This window comes from Pinus tabuliformis, chromosome 2_2, assembly GCF_031772625.1.
Source record: "Pinus tabuliformis cultivar Carrire ecotype Pingquan chromosome 2_2, CPIR1, whole genome shotgun sequence".
Taxonomy (NCBI): domain Eukaryota; kingdom Viridiplantae; phylum Streptophyta; class Pinopsida; order Pinales; family Pinaceae; genus Pinus; species Pinus tabuliformis.
The window spans coordinates 1,305,445,726-1,305,469,185 of NC_142300.1; the positions used below are offsets into that span (position 1 = coordinate 1,305,445,726).

The 23,460-nt window shown below is 36.0% G+C and overlaps 1 protein-coding gene across 1 annotated transcript; it reads left to right on the top strand.

Annotated features, from left to right (window-relative positions):
* Positions 1–407: 407 nt before the first annotated feature.
* On the top strand, positions 408–842 carry LOC149198285 (uncharacterized). The gene has a single exon (XM_089408992.1). It carries the CDS (start codon positions 408–410, stop codon positions 840–842), a length of 435 nt encoding a protein of 144 aa, XP_089265118.1.
* Positions 843–23,460: the final 22,618 nt, after the last annotated feature.

The window sequence follows — 23,460 nt, forward strand, 5'->3', positions numbered from 1 at the left end:
TCTCTGGCCGAGAGGCTACTTGCTCTCAAAAACAAGAGTGAATAATAGGTCGTTAGGTACAACGTTAGCATCCAAAATTACAATTATATGTGTGCTGTCACCAAACATGGAGATCATTAAACATCACATGGAAAACGAGATTACACTTAATTGTGGGGACAGTACTACCAGCTCGCCCTGCCTCAAGTTTGTGACCAAATGATCTGCGAATCCACAGGTTTCGTGCCTTTTCTCTTCTGGAATTGACGTTAAACCACCCTGGTTTGGCGACCACCTCGGCTCGTGGTTTATCCGATATGGGTGAAGACTCTCCACTTTTATATATACAGCTCTCTATTTTCAGAAATCACCATTACTCACTCTCGCGATAGCTAAGTGATTTTCATAAATATATCAGAATCGCAAAGATGGGAAATTGCGTTTCTTCAAATGGCACTTCTTCTGTGCCAGTGGCTACCGCAAAGATCATATTGATGGATGGCAGCATCAAGGAGTTCTGTAAAGATGTGAGAAGCCAAGAAATTCTGCAAGAACATCCAGGCCACTTCATCTGTAACTCAGATGGGCTTTATGTAGGTCAAAATATTTCCCATGTTCTGGGAAATGATGATCAATTGCAGACTGGGCAGCTCTACATTCTTTTACCTCAAAGAAAGTTACAGTTTGTGCTGACGGCCTCAGACTTGGCTTCTCTTCTTTTCAAGATTAACAATGCTTGGCTATCAGCACAGAAGAAAAAGAGGGAGGGCAGAATATTATCATGGGGGATTGGTAAAACCCAAGCGCAGGTGCAGCCTTTTTTCGATAACCATGGCCACCATGCTGATCATCGAGTGGAATAAAACTCTTCTTTCGTTTGTTGTATGTCCACGCGCCATAACATTCCGACCTCGATTACAAAATGTAGAGGGAAATCCAAGTTGGAAGCCATTATCGACACAGTGTAATAGATGTTAACTGTGATTTGTTTGTGTAACAAAAATTAAAATATTAAATGAACAATGGGGAACATAAATATTCTTTACTTACCATTGGGAATTATGATAGTCTTTGTTCTCTTAATACTATTTTCCAAATATAAAATTAAAGAGTAAAGAATTTCATAATTTTTTTAATCTAATAAACCCGTTTAATTTTGAATTACATTAATTATAATTAGTATCATTATTATTAACTCTATAAATAATTAAATATTCAAAAAAAACTGTGAACAAAATTAAATTTTATAAACTTCATAATTACACATTTAATTTGGAATTTAATAATTACCCACACCTGAAGATGGGAAATCAGACAAAGGAGAAAACAGACATCGAAATGAGTAGGAAAATAAGAGGGAGAGTGACTATTTGGAATTTATTTTCATTTATATTTTGGTTGAAACTTTTTGGGTTTTCACAATGCAAATTTGGATAGAAGATATACTCTTCCGAATCAAAATTTGCAGGAAAGTAATTATATATATATATATATATATATATTTATTGTTTAAAAAAAATATTTATTATTTATATATATATATATATATATATATATATATTTTTGTTTAAAAAAAATATTTTTTAAATAATAGTTTGTAATTTTTTTATTAAAATATGTAACTTACATAATAAGTAAGTTATAATTTATCAAATGGTTGATACATTGTAGTTAGTTAATAATCTAAAAAATGATATAGACATAAAAGATCAATTGATTGATCCATTTAAGATAAAATTAAGAGAATAACAAGACGAACATGATAATATGCAAAATCTACATCAAATATAGATGCAAATTATGACATAGAATATCATTCAAATATTTAATGCATCTTGTGATATATATGAATTCCTCCAAATAATTGATCTAAGTTATGGGATAGAGGAGCTAATAGAGTAGATTGACGCAACAAGTAGTACAGAGGACCTTATCCAAAAGTTTAATGCAGCATGTGATATAGATGAAATAGTAACAAAATTTGATGCAACTTGTGTTAACCAAGACATAATACAAGTGATTAATGCTTATTATTGTTGAAGAAAGTGTAACTAGGATCGTTTTTCATAAATGTAATTTTGATTTTTGTACTTGTAAATAAAAATAATTATTATTTTTGTCAATTGTAAACATGAGTTTCTTACTCATTGCATAGGTCTAGCACATGTTGAAGTGCTATAGGAAAGTCAAAGAGTCAATGTAAACGTTGAAGATCCATGTGGACATGTTACACTATGTAAACACATGTATTAGAGTCAAAGAATGACCTCCAAGCAAAGTCATAAGCCTACTCCATATGTCAGCCTCAACAAAAGAAGTAATTCAGAATTTTAAGGACAAGTCCGCCCAATAGGAGGGACAAACTCCTATACATAGCACCATTCAACCTCACCAAAGGAGCAAGCAAGTGGTCTCTAAAATCTATGAAAAGGAGGACTAGAAAACGGTGTGAATAAGGCAAGAGAAGGTGTATCTACTCCAACAAAGTAGGAAGGGAAGAAGGTGAAATTTGGAAGAACTATTTCAAGCCTTATTACAATCACACATGTCAAGAGAAGAGGCTCAATCTATTGCCACATCAGAACTATTATTACAATCATGCAAAGAAGCTTGTTTGGGCTATCAAAGAGTGTTAAGTAGGCCTCTTACTCCAGCTAATGAAGAGACTACTCAAGTGAAGGAAGAGAGCATACATAGCTACAATTCCTGAAGGTATCCTCTCACACGTGTGAAGAATTAGGGCCATACTATTGTTGTCCAGGATCTACAACTACATTAGAGAAAAGAGCTCGATTGGGTTAGGAATATGGTCCTCTTCCTAATTAAGAAATCCTACATCTCAAGAGAAGGAAGAAAAGAAGAATTTCCCTTATAGGGCATGCAAACTAGGGTTGCTACGGTAAAGCTATTAGTTGTCGGAAGAAGGACAAAGAAGGAGGACAAAGTGTTGCAAGAGGAAGTTATCTCAGATCAAGAGGAAAGGCTTGACTTGTGCTTGGAGGATCTTGTTGTCAAGGGTCTAGGGTTTGGAATTTGTCAATTGAAGCTTCAATAAGAGAAATTTGCATAAGGGTTGTCCTCTCTAGGGGAGAGAGGTTTTTCCCTAGCTAAGAGCCAATATCTTATGTTCTTGTTTCCTTTTGCTTTGTTAACTCTTTGATGAAGTAAGAGAACACATACTAATAATAAGAGAATATTATACTAATAAGAAAAGTAAAAGTACTTCACAAATTTATATCATTGTCAGAAGAATCTCACTATAACCTAGATGCCTTAGATTCTTCAACATGGTATCGGAGCTAAGGTGACACGTCAAGGAAGGGCATCTCAAGAACACATATAAGATTGAAGCATCAAGATTAAGAAGCAAGGGAACACAAAGGTTAAAGCATCATATCCACAAGCAAGGGTTCCAGATCCATCAAAAACAAGGAGGATTAACATCTCCTCTCCTAGATCCATCTAGAAGGAATACCATCCTCAAAACAAAGAAAGAATAAGGTCCTCCATCTAAAGGCATCTACAAGAAGGTTCATCTAAGAAGATTTTACATCAAAAACTCATCATCTTCAAATAAAGGTAATTAGATCCAAGCCCATAATTGAATATCTTCATATCTACACATTGAGAAGTCTTAATAAACACGCAAATCTCTCACAAGGCACCTTTAAGGAAGCATCTTGAAGAACTCCAAGATCCAAGAAGTTGAGACTTCATTTATCAAGGAAGAAGTAAGGTCTCCTCATCACTAACACTTTCAAGTAAGTATTTGTATGTCCTCTCCTGCAAATATCAAAATGTGTTTTTGCAAGGAAAGAAACAAATTGGTTGGGACTGCTAATTTCCTTACATGGAAAAAGAGGACTGATCTACTTCTCAAAGAGAATGAAATTTTGGACTACATCAAAGGGAGTGCCATTATTTTTTCTAAGGAAAAAACTCAAGCCCTAACAAAGTAAATTAAGGATGAAACAAGGGCTCAAAGGATTTTGATAAAATCCATCAAGGACCCTCTCATTCCTTATGCTTCCAAACTTGAAACATCTAAAGTAATCTATGATAAGCTGGTGGGTCTATTCTTAGTTAGAATAGCTAGAGAAGTGATATCGTTGCGTAATGAACTATATAAAATGAAGATATCCAAGGAAGAAGGAATATCTCCCTAATTCATGAAGGTCTCTGAGATGAGAGACCATCTGGAAGAACTAGGAGAAGTTATGTCAAACAGAGAGATGACAATTGTGGTGCCTAATGCATTACCTGAGAAATGGGGAAACTTCACATGAACTATATATGCGAAGAAGGAAGCTACCTTGTTGAACAAACTTTGGTCTCTATGCAAAATTTAGGAGACTAGACTTAAAGCCAAAGATGATGTGGGATCAAAGGAGGAGGCATTTCCTGTTATGGCCAAGAGAAAAGTAAAATTTGGCAAGTTTGGTCCATGGAGAAAGGGTAAAAGGGATGTGTCCAAAGTCCAATGCTTTGGCTGCCAAGAGTATGGGCACTATAAGATGGATTGTCCCAAGTTTAAGAAAGGCAACAATAAAAGGAAATGAGAAGAATCCCACATTACCCAAGAAGTGAAAGAATAAAATAAGAATCAAAAGAAAGAGGACCGTTTGGATCTCTACTATGAAAAATATCAACTTCTTCACATAAGTCTTCTTTAAAGTTTTGGGTTTCATAAGAACATGTAGATGTACAATAGAATGCATGATTTATGAAAATGGCATCTTCAAGAATATAGGAGCATTATGTAGAGATAGCTCAGATAAATATATTCATGTAGGAAGGATGTAGCCAATGAATGACCTCATCAATGTATAAAGGAATGATCATGATCAAGAAGAATCATCTTAGAAGGCCACTATCATCAGCAGAAAGGATCATTTGCAAGATGAGGACTATAAGGATCCTCCAATAAAATATTTAATAGAAGGTTCATGATCTTCAAAAAAGGCATAGGTCCAGATGGAAATTCCACTTATGGGGATTCAAAAAAGGATGATATGTAGGCAAGGAAAGATGTAGCAAAGAAAAGGAGATTGAGATAATCTCAATCTAGGAAGTTGTCAAATGAAGCTGAGATGATCAAGGAAAGAACTAAGATAAGGTATGTATGCATATATGTTTTCTAGTTAAATTCATGTCATCATTTGTATCAATAAGCATGGGGAATTGATCTAGTAGCATGTTCTAGCACATGGTAGATCTCTTTCAATGAAGAGAGTACACGAAGGCATGATTCACTCACTAATAAAGGTAAACATGAGAAATTTCCTCATATGGAGTATGAGTTGGTTAACAATCAAAATATATAAAGAAGCATATGACATAAAGAGATCAGGGATAAAAGGACACCATGGACACTAGGAATCAACATTTGACAGATTTGTTCAAGGCATCTTCCGAAACAAGACACGAGAATTCTGACAAAGGAAGAAAAGATCAAAGGATCCTTAACACTTGGGAAGGCCTTGGAGATATGAAAATGGAGGATGTTGATGATTCAAGCCAACAAATGTCATGATGGAAATCCATCTCGTAAGGTACTATTTGATTTAATTTTATGCTTTGATTTCTTGGATGTGTTCATGCAGGGCTACTAGAACAAGGGTTGTAAAGTACCAGTACAACTAGCACTCATGTGGTGGATGTAAATTCCCGAAAGAAACATGATGAAGAAAAAGTAGCCATATGATAGAGATTCTAGATATATATCAAGAAGGCCACTTTCCATGAAGAAAGGAATGACGTGATGAACTAAGAAGGAAAGTGATCGATTTTTGATGCCCTACAAGGAAGAAGCTCAACTAAATTTCATGACATCAAGGAAAAGAAATTTATCAAGAAGTTGAAGAACCGACAAAGAAGTTGTTGATGAAACATGAGAGTCCCTAGTTGAGAGGGAGATCTTACAAGTCCCTAATTAAGAGGGATTTTGGGCAAGTTCCTGGTCAAAGGGAGCTTGGGTACATTCCTTCATAGGAATAGGAATATTTTCCCTAATTGAGAGGGAGAGATAGATACAACATTTGTCTTCACCTGGGAAGAAAGAATGGAGGATTAGGTAATCATATGGCATTTGATAATCTTTGAGAATGTGTAGGGAATCCAAGAGAAGAGTAGGCAAGATGACCGATATTATTTAAGGGCTAGGAACCCAAGATAATACTAGTCCTAGAAGGCCATACTCAGTGAACACCTGGGTGGGTATATACCTTGAGAGACAATGATGAATTTGTCAATAATCACTGGTCTCACTAACATTGTGCTCTATTCTATTGAGAGAAAGAGCTGTCAGTCAAGGCCTTGTTATGGAAACAATGTTGGTTACTATGATGCTAGAACAAATGGATTTCCAATCCCATTTCTCTTATGTGAATTCGTCATATTGAAAACGTGAAAACACCTTGTAAAATGATTTATGAATACCTATTACTCCAGCAAAGGAATACACTACTCAAGCGAAGGAAAGAGAGCATGCATAGCAACAATTCTTGAAGTTGTCCCCTCACACATGCTAAGAATTAGGGCCATACTACTGTTGTCCCAAATATGAAATTACATCAAAGGAAAGAGATCGGTTGGGTTACGAAAAAGGTCCACTTCCTAATTAAGAAAGCCTATATCTCAAGTGAAGGGAAGAAAATAAGAATGTCCCTTCTAGGGCATGAAAACTAGGGTTGTTGCAGTAAAGCTATCAGTTGTCGGAAGAAGGACAAATAAGGAGGATGAAGTGTTGCAAGAGGAAGTGATCTCAAATCAAAAGGAAAGGCTTGACTTGCGCTTGGAGGATTTTCTTGTCAAGGGTTGAGGGTTTGGCATTTGTCAATTGAAGCTTCAATAAGAGAAATTTACAGAAGGGCTTTCCTCTCTAGGAGCAAGAGGTTTTGCCCTGGCTGAGAGACAATATCTTGTGTTCTTGTTTCCTATTGTTTTGGTAAATATTTGATGAAGTAAGAGAACACATTCTAATAATAATAAGATAAATTTGTACTAATAAGTAAAAGTACTTCAAAAATTGTTATAATCGTTAGAAGAATATCACTCTAACCTAGATGCCCAAATTCTTTAACAATTATGATACATAAGACTTTAAGGAAACATTGAATGGAGATGAGCCAAAATATGAATCAAAGAATGATAGTAACAACAAAAATACATGTGAAGATGCCAAAGAACCACATCAAGAGTTGATGGTTGTCAGACCCTGGGAAGAAACATCATTCAACAAAAAATGACATTGACTGGATACACAAGAGATCCTATATTTCTTTTTCGTATTACTCCAAACTAGCTCATTCTTTGTGTATAGTATTTCTTAAAGAAGAGAGGAGTATTGATAAAAAAATGTCAGCATTATCAAGGAGTTGGTCACATGAAGAGTTAGTATTTTTTACTTCCAACCTTGTCTTCATTGTGGAAATAAAAACCACTTTTGATAAAAATGTTGAAATCAAAAGAAGGTTAAAAGGACAATCAATTATGAGTGAGTAAGTTTCTGGAGAGATGTAATCTAAAAATTAAAAAATCACATGATTCAATCTTTCCATCAATCAAGACAGGTATAAATATACAAAATAAAAAGAGTCAAAGATGGTACTCTCAACACCAAAATGGAGGAAGCACAATACTTAAAACAAACTCTCCCATACCTTTCAAGGGGGAGGTAAAATAATGAAGCCATATTGGTTAGTGGTCATCTAGTAATAACCAAATTATTCAAATCAAACTAGTTAGCGGTAAACCATAAACCACTAGTTTCCATCGAAGAAGGTTAGTGTTAAACCAACAAAACCACCACCTAAATAATCCAAATCCACAAATAATATCCTTTCCAAAATGAATTATTGGAAATATTCTCACCTTACACCTAACATAGGGGAATTTCATATAATAAGCATCAAGCTTTGAATTCTTATCAGTCAAATTTCAATCAACATCCATTCAATAGTTGTGAATTCCAAAATAGCAACTGGTCTCCTCAACAAAAAGCCCACAACCATTCAATGAAATTACTCATACATAGTTGTTGTTCACTTCTATATATTCATATATTGGTGTCTCCTCAAGAAAATCTTCATCGAAACTCGGTTCAATAGTTTCCTATTGAAGATGACAAAAGCTACTTATATAGTTGTTGTAAAATTACTTAATTTTGTGATTTAGGGGAGGCGGGGTGTTTGAATATGAGTTCCTAAACAATCACAAAGCTTGAGAGCATAATTTTCATGAGTTGTAATTCTTATCTTGATGAGATGTTGTCATGAACCGTTAAGGAGTTTTGAGTAAGATCTAGATCTAGATTTAGAAGATCTAGAATGATCATTGATGTATTATAAATTCATATCATGAGATAAATATAACGTAGTAGAAAAACATTTTTCCTTTTCCGCCAATTTCTTGTCTTGTCTCTCTCATGCTAATTCTTAAAAGAATATTCTTCTTTCTGGTTTCATAAGCTGATGCTTCAATAGGGAATCGAAAGGTGAATGTCTCTTCTTTAAATTCATAGGCCATCTCTTCTTGAGGTCTGTTCTCTTATTCTGAAGGTGCTTTAGAAGAGTTAGTAAAAATTAGTTTTATGGAGTAGAACTACTCACTTATTGGATCTTCAAGAAACATAATTTATGTCAATGAAGAGGATGAAGGTTATGCAATTTTGGATTCCTAGCTAAAGATTTCATGTTTGTTCTTGGAAAGAGAACTTGTTGTGGGAGTCAAGTAGTTTGGTTGAATGTCCCCTTTTTGTCTCTTGAGATTGACCTACACTATTAATTTTATGGGGGTTTTTTGTAGTATACCTAAGGGGGATATTATGGGTTACAAAGGGAGGTACCCAAGGGAATAATGTAATAATGTGATGGGCCATAGGTAATAAATAAAGTGGTTAAACCGCATCGTATAAGGAACCACAAGTAGTTAGGAATAATTTGATGGGACCAGCCCGTGACTTGTGACTTAATCACTCCAATAATTATTGATCAACAAATGATTTAATTAATGGCATATGATTAGTTTATAAAACAGGGATTAGCACCGATATTTGGATTTCATTGGTGTCTATATTAATTGCTTGTATGCTGAGAGGACAGTTTTCCTAGCCTCGGGTCTCCTTCCCACTCTTGGCTAAACCCTAGTTTGTTTGTTATCCTCGGTCATTTTTGTTCTGCTCCGTTTGGGGTGAGAGCTCTGCGGTTCTATGGGTGACTGTAATTGGTTTCGAAACGATGCTCTGTCCATGCCGACTGTGGCTTCTTTGTTGGTAAGTGGGTAACTATGCTCAACGTTTTGGTTCACACTCTTGTTAGCTCGACTCTGTCACTCGATTGTTGGATTGTTGTGAGGGTTTCTCTTCTCTTTTGGTGGCTCGGTGCTCACTATCTTGCCTTCGTGACCCACTCGTTCTTCTAAGATTTCTTATGGTTCCTTCAACTACTTGTATGGTTATCTCGTTGGTTGATTTGTCTGTGTGTTGTGAACACAGCTTGTGGCCTCAAAAGGACCCTTTCCTCTGCATTCGCTCAACTCTGGCAAGGTAAGAATTCATTCTTTGCTAAATGTTGCATCCTCAGTTTTTTTTATACACTAACAGTCGTTGCTCCTTGCGAGTAGGGTTTTGTTTTGCAATGGCCACAACCCAATGTGGGTTTCCTCATCTAGCACTGGCTGTTGAACTGGTAAGTTCTTCCAGCATTTCTCTCCCTTACTGTCAATCTTTCACTTCATCCTTCATTTACTTCTAATTAACACTGATAACACTTTGTTATGGTGCCTATGCAGGTTGCTGTGCCTTTTGGTTGGATTATCCCTCGGCCCTTCCTTCGAATGGAACTGGTAGGGTCTTTCCTTGCTGCAGTTGTTTAATCAAAGGTTTCTTTAGTTGCTTTCTCCTGTAGTGTAGTCAGTCGACTTGTGTTTCTATTGTAACGTCATCCGGTTGATGGTAATTTGGCCTTCGGTTCAGTTGTGTTGGATGTTGTTGATTCTTCAGTGAACTGTAACGATTTTCAGGGTTATAACCCTAACCCTCGTTTCGCTACTCTGCTCTCGGAGGAGGGTTTACTCGCCCTTAGGGCCGCTGGATTTTTGGACTTGTAGTTGTATAGTCGATATGCAATTTTATTACTGTAATCACTTTTAAAGACGAATGAAAAGAATTTTGTTTTTAATACACAGGGTTACCTCTTGGACGAATTCTTCTTTGTAGTTGTATTTGTTTGATGAATGGCTTCGGTTGTAGCATACTCTGGTACCTTTGTAGCTTGTCAATATGAATGGAACTGCATGCTCAGTCTTCGATGCTTCTGGTTGTATTCGTTTTTGAAGTTGTGCCTCTGCTTGTCATTTGATTATGGGAACTTCATCTCTGTTTAATCTGGAAGGATTTTTGATAGATTGTTTAACTGTCTTTACATTACATATGATAGGAATTAGATAAATAAACAATATCTAGATAGATGGATTCAGGGATGAAAAGAAATATCTCTCTCTTTGTATTACTCTTCTATGATGAAAAGAAAAATGTCGAACCCTTTTCCACACTGTGTACATCTATTTTGTAATGTTACAATATAGTTATGCAAACTGTTTGCAGTTGCTTCTTCAGTTATGTAGTTGATAACTATCTTACTATTTTAATTTTTCTCATTCTGTAGAATACAGAGATAATATCTTTCTTTCTGGTTTTTTGTTTTTTTCCAAAAGTAAATAACTGTAAAGACAAACTAAAAATAAAAGACCAGACAACCATGTGGCTGTAACCACTTCCACGTGACTGTGCTGACCCTAAATACCTATTAGCTGACAATGACATAAGACAAGTTCCTAATACTATTTTTAATTAACAAACACAAATGAAATTTAAATACTGATGAACCTCTCCTCCTTAGTTGAGACCAACACCCGGTCATGATTCCCTTAGCTAGATGCTCCTGCATCATAATTTGAGACGCTCATTATATTAGATACATGGTATTGAAAGACCCATGGTAATGACCTAGGGTATTGTATGTATGAAGCCTATATAGAGGCTAGAGACTCCCCATGGAGAGATGTCAAGGATTATTGTATTAGCAAGCATATGGCTTATGGAGTTTTCTCCTTCCTTAAGGAGTAGTTGTATGGTGTTACCCTACCTTAAGGGTTTTGATATTAATAAAGAGAAGTTTATCTATTTCTATCTTGTTATTTCTAGGTAGATTTGTATTCTCATATATTTGCAGTTCATATCTATTACAGTGGTATATGCAGGGGGAATATTATGGGGTACAGAGGGAGGTACCCAAGGGAATAATGTAATAATGTGATGGGTCATAGTTAATAAATAAAGTGGTTAACCCGCATCATGTAAGGGACCACAAGTAGTTAGGAATAATGTGATAAGACCATTGTATTATATACATGGTATTGAAAGACCCATGGTAATGACCCAGGGTATTGTATGTATGAAGTCTATATAGATGCTAGAGACTCCCCTTGGAGAGATGTCAAGGATTATTGTATTGGCAAGCATATGGCTTGTGGAGTGTTCTCCTTCCTTAATGAGTAGTTGTATGGTGTTACCCTACCTTAAGGGTTTTGATATTTATAAAGAGAAGTTTATCTATTTCTATCTTTTTATTTCTTGGTATATTTGTATTCTCATATATTTTCAGGTCAGATCTATTAGAAGTGGTATCACAGAACTTTCTTGGGCAAAAAGGAAAAATTCTTACTTTTATTTTTGCAGGAATTTTTTGGGGTAGTGAGTTTGCAGAGAAAATATGAAATTTCTAGTGCAAAATTTGTAGAAACAAATTGCAGATCTGGATTCTTTGTGAAAAAATACCCAAATTCAAAAAAACATTGACCAAATCAGAGTTTTAATGTGGAAGATATCATTCATTTAAAAATCAGTTGTGTTGTAGAAATGTTCCAGAAGAACATTCATGGACGACAGATCACCAGTCAATTTTTGCATTTTTTGTGAAGAATTTTGAGAAAATAATTCCAGATATGAGATCCTCTTAAAACATTGCCCAAATTGAAAAAAACAAATTGGTCAAATTGGAGTCTGGATGAGGGAGATATCGTTGATTTAAAATCACCTCTTTCTTCATAATTTTTTGTGACAACGGAATAATTGTAACGCAAATTTGAAATTCCAGAGTGCCTAGATCATGATTTCTATCACATGGGAAGATGTAGAATGGTCATTCCATTTCCAAAAAACATGTTATAATAAGGATTCTGAGCAATATTAATCGAGTTGTGTCCATTTTAAATTTTCGCCAAAGTTGGTGATTTTTTTTTCAAAACCCTCTTCATAAAAGATATTAAGAAATCATTTCCGAAACATTGGAAAGGTTTAGTATGGATTGGTTTGAAAGATGAGGCTATGATATGGTGGAGCAAACTTGACGGCAAGAAGTATCCAAACTTTCGAAGGAAGAATTTGAAAAACTCCTTTCGGACAAATGGTCTCATGCTACACAATAGGAGAATGAAACATGGAAAAGGTCATTTTGTGATGATATCTCCTTATTACATATTAATGGATGTATTCAGAAAGATAAAAAAAATTGTGTCTATCAATCCTAATAGCAAGCATAATTTTATAAATGTTCATTTGGCTAAAAGATTGCAAATATTAACCAAACAAATGGAGCACACACAGGCTAATAATGAGCAATTGAAAGTTTATAAAGATTTGAAGATCTCTATGGATAAGTATGTATTGCATTCTGATTTTTATGCTTAAGATATGGCTAATGTGGATGTTGTTTTGGGATACCCTTGGATTGAATCTATTGGTACTATCAGCATTAATGTGCAGAAGAAATTCCTGAAGCTTTGGTATAAAAAGAAGAAAATTACATTACACGTTATTTCCATCAATATACAGGTGGAGTCCAAGGATGCTGAAGCAGAAGATGTTGCAGGTACTGACACATCAGATGAGGAATAAGTGGTTGAAGTAATACTGGAAGATAAGCAACAATCACATGCGCCAAAACATGTGCCAGATACCAATTAGGCTCTATTAGGTGGTGAATTAAAGAAAGATACACCATTAGTTAAAACTTCAATATATCACTACCCACATCACCCAACAAGAAAACAACCAAAAAGATGCCAACGAATCAACAACAAGGACAAGAACCATTACATGACAAATAAAGCAGTGTGAAAATCCACCCACAACACATCAACACAGAGGAACCACCAAGATCAACTCCCACTCAAGCGAACGAGGCACCGGCTAGATCAAGTAATGACCTGTCTCTCAGATGGCTAGATACATGTGCATGTTACCAGTGCACTACTCTTTTGAGTAGATCTTATTATTTGTGTTCTTCTTATGTTTCAGGGACGAAACATGTTTACTGGGGGTGGAATGTAGTATACCTAGGGGTGATATTATGGGGTACAGAGGGAGGTACCCAAAGGAATAATGTAATAATGTGATGGGCCATAGTTAATAAATAAAGTGGTTAACCCGCATCATGTAATGGACCACAAGTAGTTAGGAATAATGTGATAAGCTCATTGCATTACATACATGGTATTGAAAGACCCATGGTAATGAACCAGGGTATTGTATGTATGAAGCCTATATAGAGGCTAGAGACTCCCCATGGAGAGATGTCAAGGATTATTATATTGGAAAGCATATGGCTTGTGGAGTGTTCTTCTTCTTTAAGGAGTAGTTGTATGGGGTTACCCTACCTTAAGGGTTTTGATATTAATAAAGAGAAGTTTATCTATTTCTATCTTTTTATTTCTAGGTATATTTGTATTCTCATATATTTTCAGGTCAGATCTATTACAAGTGGTATCAGAGCACTTTCTTGAGAAAATTGGAAAGATTTTTATTTTTATTTTTGTAGGATTTTTTGGGGCGGCGAATTTGGAGAGTAGATTTCAAACTTCTGGTGCAAAAATTGCAGAAACAAATTGCAGATTTTGATTCTTTGTGAAAAAATACCCAGACTCACAATAATGTGGTGGGTCATAGTTAATAAATAAATTGGTTAACCCGCATCATGTAAGGGACCACAAATAGTTAGGAATAATGTGATAAGCTCATTGTATTAGATACATGGTACTGAAAGACCCATGGTAATGACCCAGGGTATTGCATGTATGAAGCCTATATAGAGGCTAGAGACTCCCCATGGAGAGATGTCAATGATTATTGTATTGACAAGCATATCGCTTGTGGAGTGTTCTCCTTCCTTAAGGAGTAGTTGTATGGTGTTACCCTACCTTAAGGGTTTTTATATTAATAAAGATCAATTTATCTATTTCGAGCTTGTTATTTCTAGCTATATTTGTATTCTCATATATTTGCAGGTCAGATCTATTACAATAGTTTACCTAGGGGGGATATAATGGGGTATAGAGGGAGGTAGCCAAGGGAATAATGTAATAATGTGATGGGCCATAGTTAATAAATAAAGTGGTTAACCCACATCATGTAAAGAACCACAAGTAGTTAGGAATAATGTGATAAGCCCATTGTATTAGATACATGGTATTGAAAGACCCGTGGTAATGACCCAGGGTATTGTGTGTATGGAGCCTATATAAAGGCTAGAGACTCCCCATGGAGATATGTCAAGGATTATTGTATTGGCAAGCATATGCCTTGTGAATTGTTCTCTTTCCTTAAGGAGTAGTTGTATGGTGTTACCCTACCTTAAGGGTTTTGATATTAATAAAGAGAAGTTTATCTATTTCTATCTTGTTATTTCTAAGTATATTTGTTTTCTCATATATTTGCAGGTCAGATCTATTAGAAGTGGTATCAGAGAACTTTCTTGGGCAAAGAGGAAAGATTTTTATTTTTATTTTTGCAGGAATTTTTTGGGGTAGCAAGTTTGTAGAGCATATCTAAAACTTCTGGTGCAAAATTTGTAGAAACAAATTGTAGATCTAGATTCTAGCTTAGTTTTATTCTCTATATAGGCTTCATACATACAATACACTGAGTCATTACCATGGGTCTTTCAATACCATGTATCTAATACAATGGGCTTATCACATTATTCCTAACTACTTGTGATCCCTTACATGATGTGGGTTAACCACTTTATTTATTAATTATGGCCCATCAAATTATTACATTATTCCCTTGGGTACCTCCCTCTGTACTCCATAATATCCCCCCTAGGTATAGTACATTTTTGTTGGGTCGAACAAATATACCATGTTGTTCTTTAACTATGGACATGAAAAATTTAAAAAGAAAATCTATTTGAAACAAACTATTGAAAGGAAAATCTAGAAAGAAGCATATCACATGAATAAAATGTTAGCTAAATCAAACAAAAAAATAGCAATTATACTATTGATAGTTCCCCAATAACTATGCCAAAAATTATGGGATCTTCAATTACATTTTAATTACTTATGAGATGACTAAGGAATCATTCATTTAATTATCAATCCGTTGATCATATGAACTTGCAAACTGTTGCGAACCATATATGAAAGTATAATATTGTGAGTTTGTTAATTTGATTGTAGTACTCTAAATTAATGTCATGGAGAAAAAGGTTGAAATTCTTCCAAAAGTCACTAAGAAAACTAAACCACACTTGCATAATTGAAATGACATACTTCTACCTAGTGAACTCGTGAAACTTGTTGTTGTAACCAAAACACATGTAGAATTACTATTCTAGGTTATAGGAAAAGAAATATCAGTCCTCTACCTAGTGGGCTTAAGAATCTTGTTGTTGTAACCCTCGTCACAAGTAGAAAATACAAAATAGGAATGAAATAAATCACACAAGCATCAAGAAGATGATTTGCTCAAGGATTCAATGATCTTAAATTTTGTAACCAAGATGCACATGATATACAATACTAACAAGATGCAATATTAACAGGATTAGACTATAGGTTATCTTGTAGATGGTTCAAACCACAATTATCCTATTAATAATATGAATACGAACATAAATAATAATTATAAATCAAATAAAAACATAGTAAATAGAAAAATTAATTGAAAACAAAGTAAACATTCTTTAATCCTAAAACAAGAATACTTGAATGATTAATGAATTGCGACAATTTAATAAAACATAACAACTACTAAACTAATTGAAATGTAAAGAAGTAAAAAAATTAGATTATATAGTTATAGGAAATACATGGATAGGAAGGGAGCCTTACCTCCTTAAGTGAGGAAGTTGTTATAAAAGCAACAAAATGCTAACTAATCACCACATTGTTCAAAGTGATGAAATGGAAATGAAACACAAGATTAAATTAGGAACTGGAATATTATGGGTTGATTTTCTCTCTCTATTATTCCCTTTTCATGTTTGTCCCAAAGCTCCATTAGATATGGTATTTTATACACATTATTTACTATCTCAAATTATCCTTGAAATCTAGTGATATATATGAGAATCTTTAGATTCTATGATTTCTTAGAAAGATTCAAATAACAAGACAATGTTTACTTTCTTAGTTGTGCAACAGGTGGTAGATGGGTCACTTTCCTAATTTGGTTATCTTATCTTTGTTGGACTATCCTTGGCCTTTTTCACTTTCCTCCATTGTGTGCACATGTTTCTAGGAAATTGGCCATCAACAATTGGAGGTTAACTAACCACTAAGATATGTGAGTTGTTTGAGAGCTACACCAATTATGTCCAACAAATCATTGTTAATGAGTTGCAACATTAGTCTCTAGGAAAGTTGCAACACTAACCATCAATTGAGTTTCAACATCAACGTTGGGTTAGTTGCAGCATGAGACTTCGGGCAAATTGAAATGCAAGACAAGTGAATTGTAACACCAAGAAAAGCATGTTGCAACATTGGTTTCAGGGTGCATTGTAACATGGGAATTATAATGGTGAACACGTTGTAGAATGTTTCTAGGTCACAATGGTGTTGCAACAATGTATTTTACGGATTTACAATAGTGCAAGGTTGTTGCCGCAATGGATCCTAGTGTTGATGCAACAACTTGTGGGAGTTGCAATAACACATGGGTGTGACAACGCTTGTGTGTTTTGGTGTTGTATCACATAAAATGTGATCACCTTTCCATAATTAATTAAGCGATCAAAATACACCATGTAATATGGGTTTTACAATTTAAAACTCACTTTCATCTAAGGAAATAGCCTAAGCAACTAACTTTCCTAAGGTATTTCCATTAATTAATCCACTCACATGAGAACCCATAAAATAATTAATTTTATCTTATTCTCGTATTTTTACCAATTAAGGTGAAAATAACTCAAAATATTTTGACTCAATTTTTGAATGATGCAATAAATCATTTATTTATTAATTATGCCATAACCCTTTAAACATTCTTATAGAGACAATTTATTAAATCATTATCTATTAAGTATTTCTAACATATTTTTCCATTTCACCTAGAAATAATTTAATAAACCTATTTGTTTATCTATTATTTCTTATCATTTTATACATTTTCATTAATTAACTCAATAAATCATTATTTTTTGGGTTAGTTATCTAAATAAATGTTATTGATTGTTTATTTGATAATTTCACCTCACAAATAATAATAAAATATCAAAATTGGTTAGATCTTGATTTGATCTAATAAATTTTTTGTTATTTGATCACATCAATTCTAACCTGGCATATTATTATAAATAGAGGTTTTTTCTCTTCTCGGTCTACATGGACATTATCACCATCAAACTTTGATGCTATGACATTTGAGTGCCCTCCAATAGAGCCTCATCATTTTTATTTTTATTTTATTTTTTGTTTCCTTGGATCGTACACCTAGTTATGGAGAGAGGGATTCATTTCAACTACAAAAAATGATTTCAAAATAACCCTCCCAAAGAGGAGATCCTCTTGATCCATTCTTATAGATATCTTCTCAATAGGTGAAAATATTTTAATCAAAATCTATATCTTTAGGTAATGGAGCTGGTAATTATTATATGATTTAGATTTGTGTTTTTCTGCTTGGATTTTGCTTTTATTATTTTATGCATGTTTCTTAGTTACATGCGTGAATAATTATTTCTTCTAGGGTTCAACCCTCATATTTTGTTATTAAACTACTAGCCACCAATGAAGGGTCCTTCTTTGCTAACCCTTGTGTAAGAACAAATCTAACATGGTGTGACAACAAATCCTCATTATTATTTATATGTCTTAAATAATGAGGACCCCTAAGTTTTAAATTTTGAAAATTTATCTAAAATTTGAAAATAGCCCTGAATTTTTGAATAAATCCGAAATTGTTTAATTATACCATAAATCCAATATAATTACTATCATTTGATTATAGAGTCTTGATTGGGGAAAACCTAATTCACCCATATCTCTCTTTACTATAATTTGATACCAGGTTTTTTATTCAATGAATATTGTTTAAAGTCCACTCAATCTTGATAAACCTTTTATCATTAAGTAACTGTTGATGGTGTTGGACCCGTCAACATGTCAGGGGATCTCCCAGGTAAGAAGTCCATACTAGACCTCAGACCGTTTGGAGTAGGAGTCACAACAGAGGGTACTATGGTATTGCCTTGACTGTGGTTGTGTGCAAAGGTAATTAAGATGTCCTTGTTGGTAGCAAGGGTGTTACCTTGCAGCAAGTCAAAGAAGGTGCATGAGAGGCTCTAACACAAGGAAGGGGGACTGAGTGCGCCCCTTAGAAAACTGTGATAGAACGCAACTTGAAATGGAATGAGAAGAAAGAGATCACAAAATGGAAAGCAGGATAGCCAACGATTCAAAGTGATGGATTATATCAGCAACATGCTTCAATAATATTCATACAAACACATACGGAATAGTTCATACATACATGCATAAATAACAACTACATACATCATTAAAGTAACCAGGATAGATGAACTACAATAACAATATATGCATGAAAAATGTCGGCTCTGTTATATTAAAAGAGTGAAAGATCCAATCATACGTACAACCAAGACTTCCACTAGCCCCAATAGCGAAACATTAAAGTCACTTCTACCTGCTCCTCCAAAGAGATGTACTAGCTCTGCATTGCGGAGAAGCCAAGCTCATTACAATACACTCCAAACTTTCTCTAAGTTTCACCTATATGAAGCTTGGCTCCAAAAATCCTGTATAATGAGTTATGAGGTTCTATAAATAGCAAAGGGTGGGGTGGCCCTTCACATTCCCCTTTGTGACTCTTGACCTACCCTCATGACTCTTCAACCGCTACATGACTCTTACATTCTACTATCAACGCTTGGTCTTTCACTTTTACAACAGGTTTACATTACAATATGCACATGTACCCATGTGAGACAAAAATAGGCTTGAGTAAGCCATGCAATACATCACTAAGACTCGGATAGTTGTGGGAAGACTAACTCTTAGGCATACTCACGATGATTGATGGTGGCAAACTGATGGCAAGATTGGTAGTCTGTTATGGTGTCGCATACTCTATGGTGACATCCTTCTGAAAGAAAACTCTTTCCTCCATTGCATCCAAGTACACTAATTTGGCATCTCTCTCCAACTCATCAAATAAAATGTGCATCATAGTCTTGAGTGTAGTTGGGCTAGCAACATATTGATGCATGGTGTCTGCGCTCATCTGCAAATTTGCACTGGTGGCTACATGCATCAACTGATCAAAGTACATGTCCAACTCCAATCAGACTTGGTTCTTTGACTTTGCCTCATTGAGTGTGCCAATGGATTGGATCACATGTGTGTGCGCAATGACATCCATTCTCTTGAACACCTGTGCATGTGAAGCCTGGAAACTGGTGATGAATTGCGGGAGTTCCTCATAGTTCCAGATCTGACTCTGGATGAGTTCCTTCAACTCTACCGCCTTTGGCTTCATCATCTTGGGCAAGTGAAATGTGGCTCCCTTGCACCTCATTGTCCATATCTGCATATGATCGACAAAAGTGTGCAAATCTAACAAGAAGCGTGCTCTCCTAGCACAACGTTGCTGCTAACCATTGAGATGGACAACTGACTTATGCACAGTGAAAAATCTACAATACACCTTTCAAATGACTATCTTGAGAGATGGTACTTCATCTAGTATCTCTCTCCTCAACTATGCTCTAGCATATGTTGTAGCTTGGTCCCCTCCCTCCTTAGTCATTTGTAACTCCTTAGCTATGCATTCATTCTTAGCTGTCAAGAATCTAACACTCGAGTTGGTGGCTTCAACATATGCGTTGGTAGAATCATCTAATGGAGCTAGATTCTTGTGTACATCGGACACAATCACTCATTATTCAAATTGCACAAGGGATACATGGACATCCAGATTGGGCACTCTGCACGATTGCACAACTTTATGTTGTGACTCATTGAAAGATATGTTGTGCATCTCCACTTCTGGATTGTCTTCAATGATTTTTGTGTCTCCTTGATTGCTTGGGACTTGCTCTACTTCTTGATCTAGTGAAGTTGGTGGGGTGACCTCTTGGTTCAGAGGCATGAGGTCAATATCTTGATCTGACTTTAGCTGAACCATATCCATGTCCATCTACTCTAGGATCTGTTTAATCTCTTGAGCCAAATCCTGCTCCTGCGACTACTCACCCTGCCTACTTTGTGTTAGCTACTCGCATGAGTCAATAACCTATATGGGTGTAGTTACATCAATCTATGGATTTTTCGCCTCATGTTGTTCATGTCCCTGCTGCACTTCCATTTCTCTTATGCGCAACTCTTGTTCTCCCTGAGTTACTGTTTCAACTCCTGCAACTCCTTTCTTGTTTCCTCCATCTTTTGTTTATCTCTTTGCCTTTGCGTGATCCTTCTGTCGTGTTGTCACCTCTTAGCCTCAATCTCCAAAGCTTCTTTCAACAGAACTAGATATGCTTTGAAATTGCATCTTTTCTCTGCCTCTGCATTTTCAACAATGTTCCTCTTGCCTTTGTCACATGCATGTCTACTACCCTCTGTTTTTATTAATGATGTTGCTCTTTGAGATGTTGTTTCCTTCTGCTTTAATGACCATTCTACAGCCATGCTGATTGGTTCATTGAGCCTTGAGAAGTGATAACAGTATCTCCATGGGTCTTCCTTAGGCCAATGACACGCCCCGTGGATCCAAGGATGTTGCACTCTCGCACAATGGTCCTTCACTAAGCAATGTGGGTCATACGGATTGAAACTTTTGGTGCCGAAGGTGAACCTCTTGAATTCCTTCATCTTGGCCTCAGCATGCTTGATATTATGGATCTCATGCGACCTGATCCGCAAAGAAAGAGTGGGCCAAGGTTCCTTCTTCTTCCTATGTAGTGTAAATGACAACCCTGTCGAGATGTGATATGACACTTGCTGCATTACCAACTTATCCATGGAAAACTTTGGTAAAACACGCAGAACCTTCTCCATGTTGTACATTTGTATGAAGGTGCCAAGGAATGAGGCATACCAATCTCATATGTCAATCAATGCCTCCATCGCTTCCTGTGACATGCAAGGTGGATCCTTCTCAAAGATCATCATGTACACTAGGGTAACGAAGTGGCCTAATAATTGTATGATAACTCCACGGAAGTTGCATTCTGAGAACAACTTGCAATAAGTGTGTACAGAGGTTTCCAAATGTGTCCATGCCCAACCCAAGCCTAGGAAATGCTGATGGGCAGAGACTGCATCAAGTATGTAAGAAAACATGTATAGATTCTCTTTCTGACCCTTGGTTGGATGTTGAGCTTCTATTACATGTTCCTTCAACTTGAACAATCACCCAACTCTGCCAGAAGGTTTATGTCCTCTCTTGGCCATATAAGAGGCATGCGAAGATGACCAAGAGTTGATATGCCTTTTGCATTATCCTAGTCTTGTAAACCTCACTCAGTGTTCTTCTGTGTTAGGATATTCCGACACATAGGAAATAGTTAAGTACAACTTGGTCTAGTTTAGAGTTAGGTATAGAGTTAGGTAAAGTGTGTTTCTTTACCATTGTACATATGGTAACTTACAATCCGACGGTCACGATATGTAGTGATCCGACGGTTCATTCTCTCCTCGGTATTACCGACACTTGATCCGTGGCTTCACACCTGATTGGTCCATGAGTTCTATTTAAAGCGCATGGAGGGTCATTGTTCGGGTAATCCGTGCATGAGAGAAGCTTATGTAAATTTTCATTCTTTGATTAATAAATTGCCTGTAGTACCCACGTTGGGACAGGCCGTGGACTGTTTCCCTCTTTGAGGGTTTTAACCACGTCAAAAATACTGGTGTATTGATCTGTGATCTGGTTGTGAGCGGTGTCCTTTTGGTATTCTTTCTGAGGAACTTACCCTGTAAATTCCTACATGGTACCTAAGAAGGTGGGTCCGTGCTACTCGGGATGCAGCAGGTGATCTTGCCGGTGATCCTACAGATCAGCGACGTACACGTTCTCAGTTTGAAAGAGCCTCTTCTTTACTGGCTCAAGCTCCAGTAAATCATGATCCTGACACTTTTGCAGAAGCTTCAGGCCATCCACATTGGGAAGCAGCTATGAATGAAGAATATCATTCATTGATGACAAATGATACATGGGATCTTGTTCCTCTACCAAAGGGACGCAAACTTGTTAGATGTAAATGGGTTTACAGAACCAAGTATGGACCAGATGGGAAAGTTGATAAACATAAAGCTCGTCTCGTTGCCAAGGGATTTTCACAGGTTGAAGGCATTGACTACACTGAAACCTTCTCCCCTGTTGCCAAAATGAACTCTATCCGCCTTGTTCTCTCCCTTACTGCCTCTTTAAAATGGGAAGTCCATCAGATGGATGTTAAATCTGCCTTCTTGCATGGGGACTTGCAGGAAGAAATCTATATGGAACAACCCATTGGCTTCATACAAACAGACTCCAGCCTTGTTTGTCGACTTAAGAAATCCCTTTATGGCCTCAAGCAAGCTCCTCGGGCTTGGTATGCCAAAATGGATAGCTTTCTTTTAGAATCTGGCTTTTCTAGGTGTCATTCTGACAATACTGTCTACACCAAGAAAGTGGGCAACTCTCTTATCATCCTTGTTCTTTATGTTGATGATGTTATTCTTACTCGTAGTGATCCCAACCTTATAAACCATGTGAAGTCTAGCCTTAAAAAGAAATTTGAAATGACAGACTTAGGACACTTACACTATTTTCTCGGTCTTCAAGTCTTGCAATCCAAGGAGGGTATTTTCCTTTCCCAGTCCAAGTATGCTTGTGATATTCTTCGTCATTTTCACATGGAAGACTGTAAGCCAGCCCCTTCTCCCTTTCAGTCTGGAGTCAAACTTTTAGTCTCTTGTACTTCTCCTGATGTTGATGCTACCTTATATCGTCAACTTGTAGGAAAACTCTTGTATTTAACCCATACTCGTCCTGATCTTTCCTTTGTTGTTGGCCTTGTTGCTCGTTTTATACAAAACCCCCGTGAAAGTCATTGGAAAGCAGCTAAAAGAATACTTCGTTATGTTCGAGGTATAGTACAGTTTGGGATTCATTACAGTGCCAAAGCAGCTCCT